Source organism: Pagrus pagrus (assembly GCF_965226575.1).
Source record: "Pagrus pagrus genome assembly, chromosome: 6".
Lineage (NCBI taxonomy): Eukaryota > Metazoa > Chordata > Actinopteri > Spariformes > Sparidae > Pagrus > Pagrus pagrus.
Window position 1 is genome coordinate 5831463 of NC_140190.1, and position 15224 is coordinate 5846686.

At 40.7% G+C, this 15224-nt stretch overlaps 1 protein-coding gene across 7 annotated transcripts in view; it reads left to right on the plus strand.

Annotated features, from left to right (window-relative positions):
• The window catches only part of LOC311258773 (sushi, nidogen and EGF-like domain-containing protein 1), a gene marked incomplete at its 5' end in the record, with an annotated part of 69416 nt that overhangs the window by 15542 nt on the left and 38650 nt on the right, over nucleotides 1–15224 (plus strand). For all 7 annotated transcript variants that reach the window (XM_084355344.1, XM_084355349.1, XM_084355346.1 and 4 more), the window contains 14 exons: nucleotides 566–709; nucleotides 1108–1281; nucleotides 1412–1525; nucleotides 1618–1731; nucleotides 1817–1930; nucleotides 2042–2158; nucleotides 2279–2566; nucleotides 2673–2856; nucleotides 3115–3227; nucleotides 4394–4672; nucleotides 4860–4983; nucleotides 5086–5168; nucleotides 5964–6062; nucleotides 6429–6545. In XM_084355344.1, coding sequence (XP_084211470.1) covers nucleotides 566–709; nucleotides 1108–1281; nucleotides 1412–1525; nucleotides 1618–1731; nucleotides 1817–1930; nucleotides 2042–2158; nucleotides 2279–2566; nucleotides 2673–2856; nucleotides 3115–3227; nucleotides 4394–4672; nucleotides 4860–4983; nucleotides 5086–5168; nucleotides 5964–6062; nucleotides 6429–6545 — 2064 coding nt within the window. The remainder of the gene's footprint in view (nucleotides 1–565; nucleotides 710–1107; nucleotides 1282–1411; nucleotides 1526–1617; nucleotides 1732–1816; nucleotides 1931–2041; nucleotides 2159–2278; nucleotides 2567–2672; nucleotides 2857–3114; nucleotides 3228–4393; nucleotides 4673–4859; nucleotides 4984–5085; nucleotides 5169–5963; nucleotides 6063–6428; nucleotides 6546–15224) is intronic.

Consider the following 15224-nt stretch of genomic DNA (forward strand, 5'->3'; position numbering starts at 1 on the left):
AGAAAAATATGTACTTTTAAATTTTGGGGTGAACTGTCACTTTAAGGAAAATTACTGTTAATTCAGAATGCTGCAGGAATTTGACTCCTAAGAAAGATTAGATTGCAATACCCCACTGATTGCAACACTCACTCACTCACTCACTCACTCACTCATTACCTTAATCCTTGTTATTGTTCTTTAACTTGTTCATAAAGTCTTACATAACATAGCAACTTCCTACATCAGCAACTGCCTTAAATTCATGTTCCAACAGATCTTCCAACGCCTATCTTCTAAAAGTAGCATTCTGCTGTTATGCCCACAAACTGATCTGAGAACAACAGCTGTTTTCTTTTTATTAAATGTAAGAGTAAATGAATTAAATATATTTCTAATGTGGCTTCTATCTTTGATATTTATATTATTTATGTAATTTTCCCTTTATGGTGTAATTGTTTTTTTTTAAAAATGTTTTAGTCCTGTCTTGTAAAGCAATTTGGGCCACATAGAAGAGACTTTACAAATAAAATGATTATTGTTATTATTGCCAGTGACAATTCTCATTGTATATGTTTTCTTGCAGGTAAGCCAGACCCCTGTTCCTCTAGCCCCTGTCTGAACGGGGGGACATGTTTTCATTACATAGGAAAATACAAATGTGAATGCACTGAGACCTTCAGCGGCAGGCACTGTGAGATAAACAGGAGTTCATTACAAACCTCCAAAGGTAAGCAGACGCGTGTCACCACACAATAATCTGGCTCGAATGCTGAACTTTGTAAGATGTTGACTTGAATAGATTAACAGGCAGGGGATATCCTGAGCTGTGAAGTGTAGAGATACCGGCCTAACATCTGAAGATAATCTTAGCAGTGTTGCTGGACTGGAGGCCCCACATTTACAGATATAGAACAGCTATATAAGCTAAATAAAGTAAGGCCTGATTAGACACGATGATTCATGTCTACACACTCTAACAGCGTGCTGGAGGTAATTTTAGGAGGACAAAAACAGAGAGCCTGGATGCTGCCATTAGTCTGTCCTGAATGAGCCCCTTTAAGCCCTTGTGTTTGTGAGCTTGTGTTACTATGCAGTCATTCTGATTATTTCAATCTTTGCATTCAGAGCTGGGCTGTGGGCCGCCCCCACAAGTGAAGCACGCTGAGGTCCAGTTCTCCTCGACAACACCAGGCTCCATGGCCATGTATATATGCAACTCAGGCTTCATGTCTGTGCCCAGAGCTACTCAGAGTATCTGTGGTATTCAGGGGGACTGGAGCCAGCCACCCATTTGTGAGGGTCTGTACATACACCAGCAGGAAGAAACTGCCTTTTCATGATCCCTGAAAATTCCTAAAAAATTATTTTCCAGTTATTAAAGGTAAAATGTGTTGATTTATATTGATGTCTTTATTTCTCATCATCACAGAGATCAATGAATGCCGGTCACATCCTTGTCTTAATGGCGGTACATGTCGGAACCAGGTTGGATCCTACACGTGTGAGTGTGGTGAAGGTTTCAGCGGAAAGCGCTGTCAGACAGGTAAAACATAATCACATTCTTCTTACGTTAAATCCAAAATTTAGTGCGCAGACATGTTATTCCTGTCTGTATGTATGTTTTTCACCCTGAAGACATAAACGAATGCCTGTCGGAACCCTGCAAGCACGGGGGGACATGTGAGGACCAGCCTGGCTCCTACTTGTGTCATTGTCCACAAGGTTTCACAGGCCAGAGCTGTGAGCTAGGTACAGTATTCATTTAACATGTTACATTGCTTCTAAAATGTACGCAGGACAACAATCAAAATCTACTGTAAATACATGTGTGCAGATCAGGACAGCTGTGAGTCCAACCCATGTCTGAATGGAGGCGTGTGTCGGGGTTACAGACGGAATTATTTGTGCGTGTGCAAAGATGGTTTCTTTGGGGACCAGTGCCAGATGTGTAAGTGACTTTAAGTCTGTTTGATTGATGTTAAAAGCTAATTCAAACAACTTGCACTCAGTTGTGACATGAATCACGTAGCACAAACTGCTTGTCTTTGTCACCCCCAAGTGGAGAACCCGTGTGTACTGCAACCTTGTGGAAACCGCGGCCTCTGCATGAGTGACAGGAAAGGCAACTACAACTGTGTTTGCAAAGCAGGACACACAGGCAAAGACTGTGAGAAAGGTAATTCAGCTCAATCAGCTTGTGTTGTGTCACCTCTGTAGCTCATTCTCTGTACTGCAAAGACAACTCTGTAATTATTTAATGTATGGATTAGACATGTAAGGTTGCCACTGTTCCCAGACCTGTTGCCTCCCTCTGGTCTCCATGTGGTGCGTGTGGAGGAGAACGAGGTGGAGCTGCGCTGGGACGAGCCGGAGGCCTCACACAGCCTGATCAGCGGCTTCATCGTCACTTACGGTCCACTGGGCCGGAGCAATCGCAAATCAGACCTCCTGGACAGGTTGAAGTCCACCCATGTCATGCGAGGCCTGGTGCCCGGTGTGCTCTACAACATCTCCACCTTCTCCACCAAGCGCAACACAAACAGCAACGACATCAGCCAGCCTGCCACCGCACTAATACGCACCAGTGAGCACTAATGTTCTGTCTAGTGTTTCTCTCTGTGCATTCATATTCAGTTTCAGTGCATACGTGCATGGATTTTCATGTGTAATTATGTGTGCTTTTCTGCTAGGACCTCGGCGGGTGGAGCAGCTGCAGGTGGTCAATGTGTCGTCCTCTCAGGTGTGGCTGAGCTGGCTGGTTCAGGCTGCTCGTCATGCAGCAGTCAGCAGGGTGCACGTGTCTCTGTTGCCTTCAGATGGGAGTGAGGCTCGCACTGCTGTGCTCAACATGAGCACCACTGAACATACCTTCAGGTCAGGCTCTTCACTTTGCCACAAAGCAACACTGGTGACCCACAGTTTAAATTTATTGTGCAGACCTGCAGCATCCTGTCACTGAATGGTGCTGTTGAGATGGTGAACATTGAAAAGCTTTGGGTATTATACCTTTCCACCACTAGAGGGCACTATTTCAACACTGTTTCGAGGACAGTGTTGAAAGGATGATGAGGTTAGGTGTCATGATTTGTTTGCTGTAGTGCAATTCTTTTGTGTGCCTCTTCTGTTTTCCAGTTCATTACTCCCTGGTCGGATGTACACAGTGGATGTGGTGACTCAAAGTGGACTCAGACCAGATGAGTTTCCCTCCACCAGCCACTCGGCTGGACCACTGGGATTCTGGACAAGTAGGTTACATATCATCAGTCAAGTATGTATTACTAGTAGTTGTTAGGATGATAATAACATAACTGCTGGCCACCTCATAAGATGCTAGTGGGTTAAGATTTCCATTTCATCTTTTCTCATTTAAAAATTGCATTGCATGTCACCACAAGAGTATTAGATGTAAAGACTTAACTTTGTTATTGCATTTCATTCATTGTGGAAATGCAGTTATCATTTTTTGTGTGGTTGTTATTTTATTAATAAAATTTCTGGGCCGTAAGTCAACTAAAATATTCACTTTATCTTCACTTAATGGGGCTCCCTGGTAGCTCATTTGGTAGAGCAATTACCATTTTTCCTTACCACAGTGGCCCTGGTTGAATTCCAGCCTCTTTTGTCATCCCTTCTCTCTGCCTTTCCTCTCTCTCTTCAGCTGCCACTACCTCAATAAAGCAAAAATACCAAAAAGTATTATTAAAAAAAATCTCTACTTTATGCCTTGTTCGTTCTAAGATAAATGTAGTCTCAATCACATTTAAAGAAAGCTGCTAAGTGTTCATCGATACATTTATAAACAACTGTACGTGTACTTAAAAGCACGTATAATTAATGTTTAAGGGATAATACTTTTTGTATAACTCACTTTAAGCTAATTGTAATAAAGAATAAAGCAATTTTAGGCAAGAACAAACACTGAGTAAACAAAAATTAAAAACATTATATTAATATGACCATCCTGTACACCACTGTATGTCACCCTGGACCAGAAACAGAGGTTTGCTTAGTAGCATACAGTATCTCTGATATAATGTATTTTGACAAATATGGATACATATGTGATTTACTTTTGTTTTCTTTTTATTTAGCACTGTATATAAGTAGCTACGTGTAAGCCCATGTGGGCAGGGCACCTATGTGTGTATGACATAAAACTATTTATTTATTCATTATAAGGAAATAAATGGAAATATTTTTCAAAGGGACAGATTTTCTGTCTGAAAATCAGGGTCTGATTTGTAGCACGCACTGTAGTGATGAGCATGTAGCTCTATCCATTAATAAAGCATCGAGTGAATGAGTGCAAATAAAGTTTAAACATAGCTATTTTAGTCAACAACTAAAGAAAGAAGAAATACATGTATTATGCTATCTTACAATCTGACCATCTACATGTGTTTTCCCTCAGGACCTCTTCCCCCACAGAACCTCTCACTGTCACATGTGACCACTAACTCTGCACTGATCACCTGGAGCCGCCACCCGAGAAGCATCCCAGATGGCTTTGTGGTCAACGTGACCCGAGGGTTGAATACAAGGAGTCGCTTCCTGCCAAATGGGAAATTAGGATCATATACCCTGCGTGAACTGACGCCAGGACAGCACTACTACGTGGCTCTCACATCCGTCAAAAGCACCGGGCAGGAGCAGATCCACAGCACGCCTCAACACTTAGCCTTCACCACCTGTGAGTGAAGAATATTTCAGTATCCCACTTACACTGCTTTTTATCATGGAAGGTTACTGTAAGAATTGTCTGTCTTGTCTTGATAATGTTGATGCCATGCCCAGCTATTCAGCTTACAGTGACAAAAAAGTTTGTTTGACTAGCTTTCTTTGTTTAAACTGATCTAAACATTTGCTTTACGACCCAGTGCCAATGGGCGCAAGACCAGGCAGAAGAGACAGGCCCATCGTGACCGGACGCACACCTCCCCCATCTCAGCCTCAGGTCCTGGGGGGCACAACGGAAACAGAGAACTCAGAGGAATTACCCAGGTACGCATTGAGTGATGATAATTATTTAAAAAGTCGTAAATGTTTCCATCTAATAACTCATCTGTCAGTGCTAAACAATTAGCATTGTTTCCTATTTTGCAGATACACTGAACTCATTGACAGAAGAGGAAGGATAACAGCCAAGTTCACTCAGTCGCCTCGAAAAGCCATTCGACATCGTACTAGTAAGTACAAGTATGAGCGACCATGTGTACACCTTAAACACTGTTTGACATTTTTTCGAAAACATTTAATGTGTTATATGCAGTATTTGACACAAAATATACTGCTATCATGTCAATATTTGACACTGCCTGATTCATTCAGCAGGACACTATTGAAACTAGCACGTTACACCAACATACAGAAATGGTTCTGATTTGCTCAGGATGTCCAAACAATCAAAGAGTGATCTTATTTTCTTATCTGGATGCACATGGAATAATTTAGGCCGTGGTCCTGTAACCATATGGTTCTGACTATGGCCTGTCTGGGTGAAATATGGCTGCTGCCCTAATGTAAACTGGATTCTCTGCTATCACACAAACAGACCCATGTTATCTGACACATGTCGATGGCTTTATCTAGCAGTTTTTGATAGCGAGACAAGTCAGAAAACAATAACCTTCAGGAATAAACTTTTCATTTTTTAAAACTTTTCAGTTGATAATTATTTGTACAATATATTTACATTTTTGTTAACGTAATGCATCCCAGTGCAGAGGTTTAAAGCCTTAGCCCAAAGAAGAAAACAGGTTACAGATGTTATTTTGTGCCCTAGAGAATAAGCTCTTAATGATGTTACACTCAAGATGTCATAATAGGACTTTAACTATTTTGTCAAATCAGTAATGTCGTGTTTCAATGTTCCAGCTGAGGAATGCACACAAACTCTGTTAGTGTCTGACGTGTCCATGTTAGCAGGTCACCCTGCAGTCCTTTTCACGCTGATTCATGACAGGAAATGTTTTGCCTTGCAGAGCCTGAGCCACCAATTAGATTGGAGAAGATGGAAGAAACAACCAACAAAATCAGCCTTGCACTAGAGATTCAGGAGGACGGCTCAAGAGCAAAGCCTGGTAGGTGTTTAGCTGTTTGATCCTACAGGTGGCACATCTGCTCTTGTAATTGATCCCAGTTGATACATGAGATTAATGTCCTGTTGAATAGAGACTACTAATTAGTCTTTAGACGTTTACTTTATCATTGTGTGTATGTGTCTTGTCTGTAATTAAAATATCAATAAGGATGCTAACTGTGAAAAACAAAGATGTAACATCCAGGAAAGCAGATTAGTAAAAAAAAAAAAGAAGGGGAAGTGGTGTAAGAGCTTGAGGCTATCAACACATGGTATCAGCTGTAGATAATGTGGAGTAGTGGGCCTGAAACCTGAGACCCGCACTCATTCTGCACAGTGGATGTTGATGGCAGCTGTTGTGTTTTAGAGTTGCCACAAGACTGCCGCAGTCTGCCCTGCCAGAACGGAGGGACGTGTGTGAACGGAGGGGACGCCTTCATCTGTGACTGCGCAGCGGGGTTCAAGGGCAGACAGTGTGAACTGTGTAAGTTTACGTGCTTCCTCTCCACACACACACACACACACACAAACACACAGGGTGGGTTCAGTGAAAGTAGACTGTTTTTTTTGCCAAAACAGCAAATTAGCTGAATCAATCTGCTGGAATTCCAGGATATCAAATTAGGATTTTGAACATGTGGTTTCTTTAGCCATCCCGTCCCCTACAGCATTAGGTTTGGAGGCAGTGAACATGCATGTAAATGTTTTCTTTCTCTCTAAACAAGTTTAAGAGTCTGCAGCTATGCTAGCAGCTCTGTGAGGCTGCACAGTGGTGCCTTTGAGCCACATGCTAATGCCAGCATGACAACATGCTCTCAATGGCAATGTTAACATGCTGATGTACAGTATGCAAGTATAATGTTTACCATGTTCACACCTTAGTTTAGCATGTTAGCATGCTAACATTAACTAACTAGCACAGACACAAAATACAGCTGAGGCTGATGGGACTGTCATTAGTTCTGCAGTATTCGGTCAAACATTTTGATCTGTTGAAAAGTCAGGGTATCACTCGTGATTAATTTCACCCTGAGGAGGATATGAATATCTGGACCATACTTTCATGGCAATCCATCCACCAGATGTTGAGATATTTCAGTCTGGATCAAAGTGGTGGACCGACCATCCCTAGAGCCGCTCTGCTAGCATGGCTAAAACCTCTTTCCAAACTGTAACTCAACTGGAGGAGTCCGTCCTTAGTATTTTATCAGTGACCCAACCCTAAGAAGGAAATTTAAATGTGTGGCAACTCAGCGGTTCAATGATTACCACCGCCACCTCACAGCAACAAGGTCTGAGGTTTCTGTGAGGATGTTCTCTCCATGTCTAAAAAATGTCCAGAAAAAGTCCGCTGTCAACCTGAACATGATAAAGGATGTGAAAAAAGTGGATTGCTATTTTAAGAAAAGAAGCTAAAACTTTAATTTGATTTGAAAGGCATTAAATTAAGCGTTAGCATTCTTTCAAAACAGTACATACCAGCTTCTGATGCAAGACGTCCACTCACCAGCTGTCTGAATGTCATGAGTGTCAGTGCAGGATTTACAGTCCTGTCTATGTGCTCCCAAGGCTTCCTCTTAGTGTAACTGTAGCATCTCGTGGTGTGAACTTAGAGTGGATTCCATGTTAGATTTGCATTTCATCACGTAACGTGACATCGTGCACTGAGCTATGTAAAGACCTCTGATGCTTTTAAGCAGGAAACATGCTCCACTGACAGTTGACCCCTCTGACATGTGAATGGCTTGGTTATCTTTGAGGCTTAAGGGCACGAATGTGCAACACGAATACAGTGTCAGTGAAGGCACAAAGCACTGTATTATTTTCACTGCATCACTTACCTTTCTTTTTCCTGGGAGCCAGTGTGACATTAATAACCCAGTGTTGCTTTTAAAAGTTCTGGGGAGGTTACGAGGCAGCAGTTTGTTACCTGTGGGCAATATCCTTCAGATTTGATTCTATCTTAGATATTTATGCTGTCTGTATCAAAGACAAATCTGGAATTACTCTGTGCCTGAAACAGGTCTCTTCAGTTTTATGACTGAAATTGGAAACATTGGGTAATAATAAAAACAAAAGAATTTCATATAATTATAAAATCTCATCAGTCCAAATTTGCAGAGATGACTGCAGTCTCCCCATGTACACTCTCATTACTGTTTAAGATACACTGCACAGTTATGACTCAAGCAGCCAGTATGTATTGAATGTATCTCTGACAGACTATAAATGGGAAACTTCTAGCTGCATGATCTTTTGGCCATAACTACGACTACTGCTACTTTATATGGACGCCAGCCAGTAGGAATGCATTATCTACAGCGTCCAATGTCTTATTGAAGTTAATGATCATGGAAACTCGTGTGTATTTTTATCAAAGTACTTAATTATACGCTACTAATATTAAAGCATAGATACACTCTTACTTGGCAGCATGAATAAAATGTAATTTACATGAATAGCAAAAAGCTGCTTGATGTTTTCTGTAGTTCAGAAGTCAACAGGACATCCAGAACCGCCTGTGGACACGACCTCACTGTATCAAAAGTTACCAACAATTACTGCACTCTATCAGAGTCTTTACTGCAGGACTATTAGTGATACATCTGTAGCAACGAGCAGCTTCCATCAAGGAATTAGATATTGTAACACAGTTGTAGACATCACAGCTCTTAATAATAAAAAAAAACAACTGTATTTATTTATTTATTTATTTATTAACTTAAATGTTATAATAAGCTTACAAATATATGCAGTTGATCAGTTTGCAATAATGAGCATTTTGAAATATCAGCAGACTTTTTTGCTGGATACATTTGCTGAGATATAAATGGATACTGATGGTGTAATAATAAGTTATACAATGTTATAAATATGTTAATTCCATACTTACTCACCATAGGACATCTACTGCAAGTTCATGTCATAGATTTTTATAAAAGATTAAATGTAAATACTTAAATTAAATTAATTGGACTTTGCAGAATCCTAAAGCTGTACTAAGCTGTAGCTGTCCTAAATTTTTGAAGTTGGTCCCCTTGTGCTAAATTTCTTAATTTGTACTATTCTTTGCTTATTTAACAATGGATTAGTTTGACATTTGTACTGAACAGGGTTAGAAGAAACCTGAATGCTGATTTGCAACATGAATTCATTTAAATAGTTGTGGCAGAATGTTTACAGTAATCACATTAATAACAACAAGTCACTTTTTACCCCAATGAAGAATCTTTCATGTTCAAAAGCTAATATCCCGACTAGTTTTCAGTTTCTTGCAACCAAATTTTGTTTCTCTATAGTGGTCGCATCTAAAAGATTTTTGGTATTTGGGGTGCCACAGCGCTCGCTAAAAATAGCTTCAGAGCTGCTGAAAAACACACTTTAATACATACTTTGACTGTAGATTTTCACAAGAAAGATGATCTTTATTAGCTTGAAGCTTTGTGTGAAACTGTTCAAATTCATTGCAGATATTAAAAATAAGTCATACATGTTATGTGACTCTATCATTTATTTATTTTTTTTAACATAGCTCATTTTTTCACTGACTGTAATATTACATTTAGAGGTTTTATTTCATCGGTAGATATTTGTACTGTATTGACCTGAAGGTTTTCTATCTGTGTGATACATATTATGCCTTTTTTCATCGGGTTCAGGAAATTTGTAAGTCAGAGCTTTTAACAGGTGGGTTTAAGTACTTAATTTTGGGTGAGTTGACATGGAATGACCCAAGAAAAGAGCTAGCAGACAGTATTTAACATATAATCAAGCATTTTGGTATCTTCGCAGCATTAAAACTTCAGCTCAACAAAAGTGTCTTTAAAAGAATCAGGCTCTTCACACTAACTACATGTGGGGAATACATTCAATGCCATTGAGTGAAACAGTGAAAAACACAGTAAACCAATATCAGCTTGAATTCACTGATAATGAGACTTTGATGAAGCTGTGTATGAGGAGATACTGGTCATACCCTCCTCGCCCCTCTTGAGTCCTTTTCTCCACCTAAACATCCAGCGTCAGACTGTTTAAACATTCCTTTCCTAAAACCATCCATCAGCCAGAGAGCAGGGCCCAGCTCCATCCCACATGACTCTGAAACCATCCAGCACGCTTTCTTTCCCTCGCTCACAATTCATACCTCATGTTGTGTGACCGCTGTTTGCAGTGTGCCAGCGAGTGCCGCACCCCTGCACCCGTCTGTACTCTGAGACCAAGAGTGTGCCTGTCTGGGAGGGCGGAGTGTGCCACTACCTGTAAGTTATTATCAGGCAGAGGCAGATCTCCTGTTCTGGCCTTGCATGCTTACACTCATCATTACATATGTGATGTTTAAATTGCAAAGCTGAAGAAATGCAGAGATTATTTGTTACTAAAGGATTAAATCTGTGAGTGGGTTTTGTTCTTTGCAGGTACAAAAGGACATATAAAGTACAGCAGGATGTTTGTTATCGAGAGATTTGTGAACCGGTGCTTCCCAAGAAAAGTCCGAGTAAGTTGAAGTCTGAACAGCGTTGAAATTGTTTTTTAGCGAATACACCGGTGAAATTCTTCTCACATACGCATGTTCACTTTCTTTACAGTCAGAAGAACAAACAGACAACAATAAAGGTTTCTTTTCTTTAACACAGTTAACAAAATAATTTGTTTTGTGGTGAAAGTCACAAGATTTTCAACGATTATCCTAAAAATCTAAAGAGTCTTTTCTTCCTTTTTTCCAGAGCACTTGGATACTGGTGAAAGGACTGTCATCACTGTCATGTGAAAAACCTAACTTCAATTTTGGTGTTTATAATCTACTTGAAGTAACTGATTATGGTCATGTTTGTGCTGAAAAACCCTGTCAGAACCCACTGTAACATTTTAGAAACATCGTTCATCTGAAAACAAGGTTGTATTTGTTCATTCCTGAGAGCTGTGTTTGGAGCTCCAACGCTTCGCCAAAGGACTTTGATCAATCAAACGAGAAATGGCCCAAATCGTTTATCATTTGTGACGTTTAATGACTGATTTTTCATACAAAACGTATGCAAATATTAATGGTAAGCAGTCCACTGTGCTGCATCGGAGACCTTATATACCTCATTTCCACGTCCATGCTGACACATTAGGCAATGTTTTTTTTATTATTTGTGATTCAGCTGCAGGTTTGTCCCTCAGGGAAATAACTGTAGAGTCCCAATCTTTTCCTTGTACCTGCCCCGAGATAAAGATGATGGGAAATTTCTCCTCACCGCATAAATTCATCTCTTCCTCTGACAATGGTGCACAGTATTTTCTGTGTATGAATATCTTTGTCCGTGTCTTAGCAGGCATCGCTGCTTGCTATGCTGTAAATAGTGTTTATAGGCCATTTTGTAGGTGAATATTTTAATAATAAAAATGTTAAAATGTTTCTGGTGTGTCTTTCTGGTTTGGTGTTTGCATCCTGGGTTACATCTTGAAAAAGTAAGCAAGGTCCAGTATCGATTCTTGCAGTTTTTGCATGCATAGGAACTAATCAAGCAAGTAATCACATCACACAGACAAGATCAACAATTTAATTTAAATAGCCCGGCATCCTTGGTATATTTGTTCTCTGTCATCACTCGATAAACTATATTCAGACACTCAGTTTGAAAGTATTAACAATCCAGAGTGGAAACATTTTAACAACAGTTTTTCAAGAGGAGACAAGCGAGACCAAAGCCAGTTGTGATGCATGAGTACAGTTGATTGAAATGTGGTTAAGTATTTTGAACTGACATTTTAAAGAGCGAAAATTGTGCGTCATATGTAAAATGTAATCTACTGCTACCTCTTTACGTCATATTGTTTGGTAACTGTAGAACACAGCGATGAGCACAGACTGGCAAAAAAAAAAAGGAGAGACTAACTCCAGCTTTAAAATTAATCCTAATGAGGCAGATAGGGACATGTCTCATTGTAGAAAACACACAGTGTCTGTGTTCTTGATCATGAGTGATCCCATTCATCCCAACTAGCCATGGATATCTCAGAAATCCCCTTAGAAAAAAAATAGTACTGTTTTGTCAGAACTGGCATTGCATCTCAAAAGCTTCTTAGCTACTAAAGTCTCTCTGCTTAACAACTATCATCACAACGCACTTAAAGTAACACCGCCATATTTTTAGGCCATATCATGATACGCAGTGCAAACATTGTTATTTTAAGCACTTCATAAATGCTGGGACTGGATGACAAAATCAAATATTGCAATATTTCTGACCAAATACCTCGATATTGCGACAATAATGTCAGGATGGCAATTGGAGCTTTCACAAAATATTAACACGATGACATTTTTGAGAAGTAATCATCAGTATTGTGGACATAATGACCAAGTGGTTAAAGGCAAATATTAGAACAAGTAGAAAAGTCTTGTAAGTTCAGGAAATGACATCACTTTACTGTAGTACAGCCTTTAAAACCAGGAAAAGACAACACCTATGCAGTATCGCGATACCCAAACTCTGAAGACGATATGTAATCTTGATCACGGTGTTATGCCTCCAGTGCAGTTACAGGGAGCACTGAAGCTGTTTTGGAGGCTCACAGCTTCACTAAGACTCCTGTGTATTCTACATAATGTGTATACTGTGCCAAACCTTGTAAGTCACTACAGCAGCTACTGTAAGACTACTCACTGCAGCCAATAGTGCTGTAAAAGATGTGTTATTTTTTCCATGCTGCACTCTACATTACAATGTGATGTGTACAAAATCGTGCTTTTCCAAGTTTTCCTGGTGCTTATCTTGCTGTCATTCCTTCTTTGGTTAGGTAGAACAGCAATTTGTGGGTGACAAAAAATCTGTGTTTTGCTTCTTGTTCCGAAATGTTTGAGCTTAACTGTGTAAAATGATGCATGTGCAGAGTTTAACACTACAGGTCCATTTTTACATGCATTGCTTGCTGCACATTGAAAATCTGATTTTGAGAGGTGGGGCCCGCAATCATGATTGAATACGCTTCACTTTAAGGATTTTAATGTGGTCATTATACCCTTTTTTCCTGCAGAAACATGTCAGACACACATCATACAATCTTTATGTGGGCCTAGTCCCTTAATACTTGTATGTAGGGGATCTTAAAGGACCCCAGACTTCAAACCAACACACAACTAAAAGCATACAGCACGCATTTCATGTATTCTTACATGAAAACGTTCAAAGCTGATGTCTTAATAGTAGTTTGTTTGATGTTGATGAAGGTTCTCAGTCATCCAGGTAATTCTAAGTGCTGTATCGTAGGCAACTGGAGAGGTGGGGTCTACAATCACGCGTCCATATATTCTGTTATCTTTAATTTGGGAGAAGGAATACACTCCACTTTAATGTGGTCATTATACCTTTTTATCCTGCAGAAACATGTCAGACACACATCATAGCATCTTTATGTGACCTAGTAATACATGTATGATGTACTGAAACAAGTCCAGTTGCCTACGATACAGCACTTAGAGGTAGTTTGTGTGGCCTCGGTGAAAATATGTTTGAGGGGGATAATCATGCCACTTGTTCCCCAGACTTGTGCTGCCTTCACTGAACCTCGGAATGTCATGAAGTAGATAGCCTACCTTTTCCTACTGCAGTCCAGCAATGCAAAGTGAATAAAAGTATGATTTAAAAAAAAACAAAACACATACATACAGTACAATACAAACTGAAGATATTAAATGCATAGACTTACAATGCTGCCTGACACACAGTAGAGCCTTTAACTTTGAGTCAAAGAGCATGAGATCAAGATGTAAGTCTGTAAGCAGTATGCAAAGTTAACTGTAACACTCAGAAAGGACAACATGTGCTGCACACATTATCACTTTGATCATTTGATGTGCTAATTGTGTGGTGGGCACACATTTCATGTATTCTTACATTAAAACTTTAGAAACAGTTTGTGTGGTCTCGGTGAGAATATGTTTGAGGGGGATAATCACCCCACTTGTTCCCCAGACTTGTGCTGCCTTCACTGAACCTCGGAATGTTATGACATAGTTAGCCTACCCTTTCCTACTGCAGTCTGGCAAAGCAAGGTGAATAAACGTATGCTTAAAGACAAAAAAGCAAAAAAAAACAGTGCAAAGATAATGATTACTACAATAAAAATTGAAGGTATTTAATGCATAGAATTTATTTACAGTACATGATTGAACAGGATGAACCATTTGTGATTTAAGTAACTAATTGGCTTCGGAGCTTGCTTGAACTGGTTCTATCCTTTTTTGGTCCGTTCATTAACACACTTGTTGAAATATTTCCGACGGCCCCTGAAGGCGTCACTCCACTGCTGTAGTCGGGGCAGTGGTGCCCCCGCCGCCCCCCTCCTCCTCCTCCTCCTCCTGCTCCGAGTGAAAACTGAGATAGTGAGGAAAAAGCAACGGGAGGAAAGCCCATGGAGGGAGGAAGCTGGATGTATTAGCTAGTTTGCTGCTTGGCGGAACTTTTTCCCCCCTCTTTCGTTTTGACCTGCGTGAATCAAAGTCCCGCAATGTGGCGGTATCCGGTGTGTGTTTTATGTCTCGGGAAAACGTCGTAAATATCCCGAACGTTCCAACAGTCACCGACAGTCTGACCGCGGACGGTTAGCACAACCCGACGAAAGTTAGCCCGCTCCGGCTAACTTAGCCCGTCTCAGCTAGCGAGTAAGGACAAAAAACTAGGCTAGTGGGGGAAAGGAGTGAACGGCTAGAAGTGGCGCTGCGGCGTGAAGTAACTCGTAATGTTGCCTCTCGGGATTAACTTCAGATACGGATGAGAAAGAAATCGGGCGAACAGCGAGAACAACTGCGAGCCAGACGACCGCTGCTATGTTGGGGTTGATTCACGGCTCTGGCAGCCCGCCTGAGTCCCGAGGTTGGCCACACTCGGTGCTGTGGAGGCTCGGGGGCTTCTTCTTCCTCCTGCTGCTGGAAGGGGCCGGCTGCCTGGCCAACAACCCCAGCAGCCCTTCGGGCGTCAACAACAACAACAACAACAACAACAACAGCCCTAGTGTCAACATTTACATGAGTGTGGAGGAGGTGAAGAAGCTTTTAGGTAAGAAGGCCCGCATGTAAAGTCTTCAAACTTTCTTATCAGGGTGTCTGAGTGTGTGTGTGTGTTGTGAGTCAGCTGTGCCAGTGAGCCCCTTCATATCTGGAGTTTTCCTCTCAAAACCT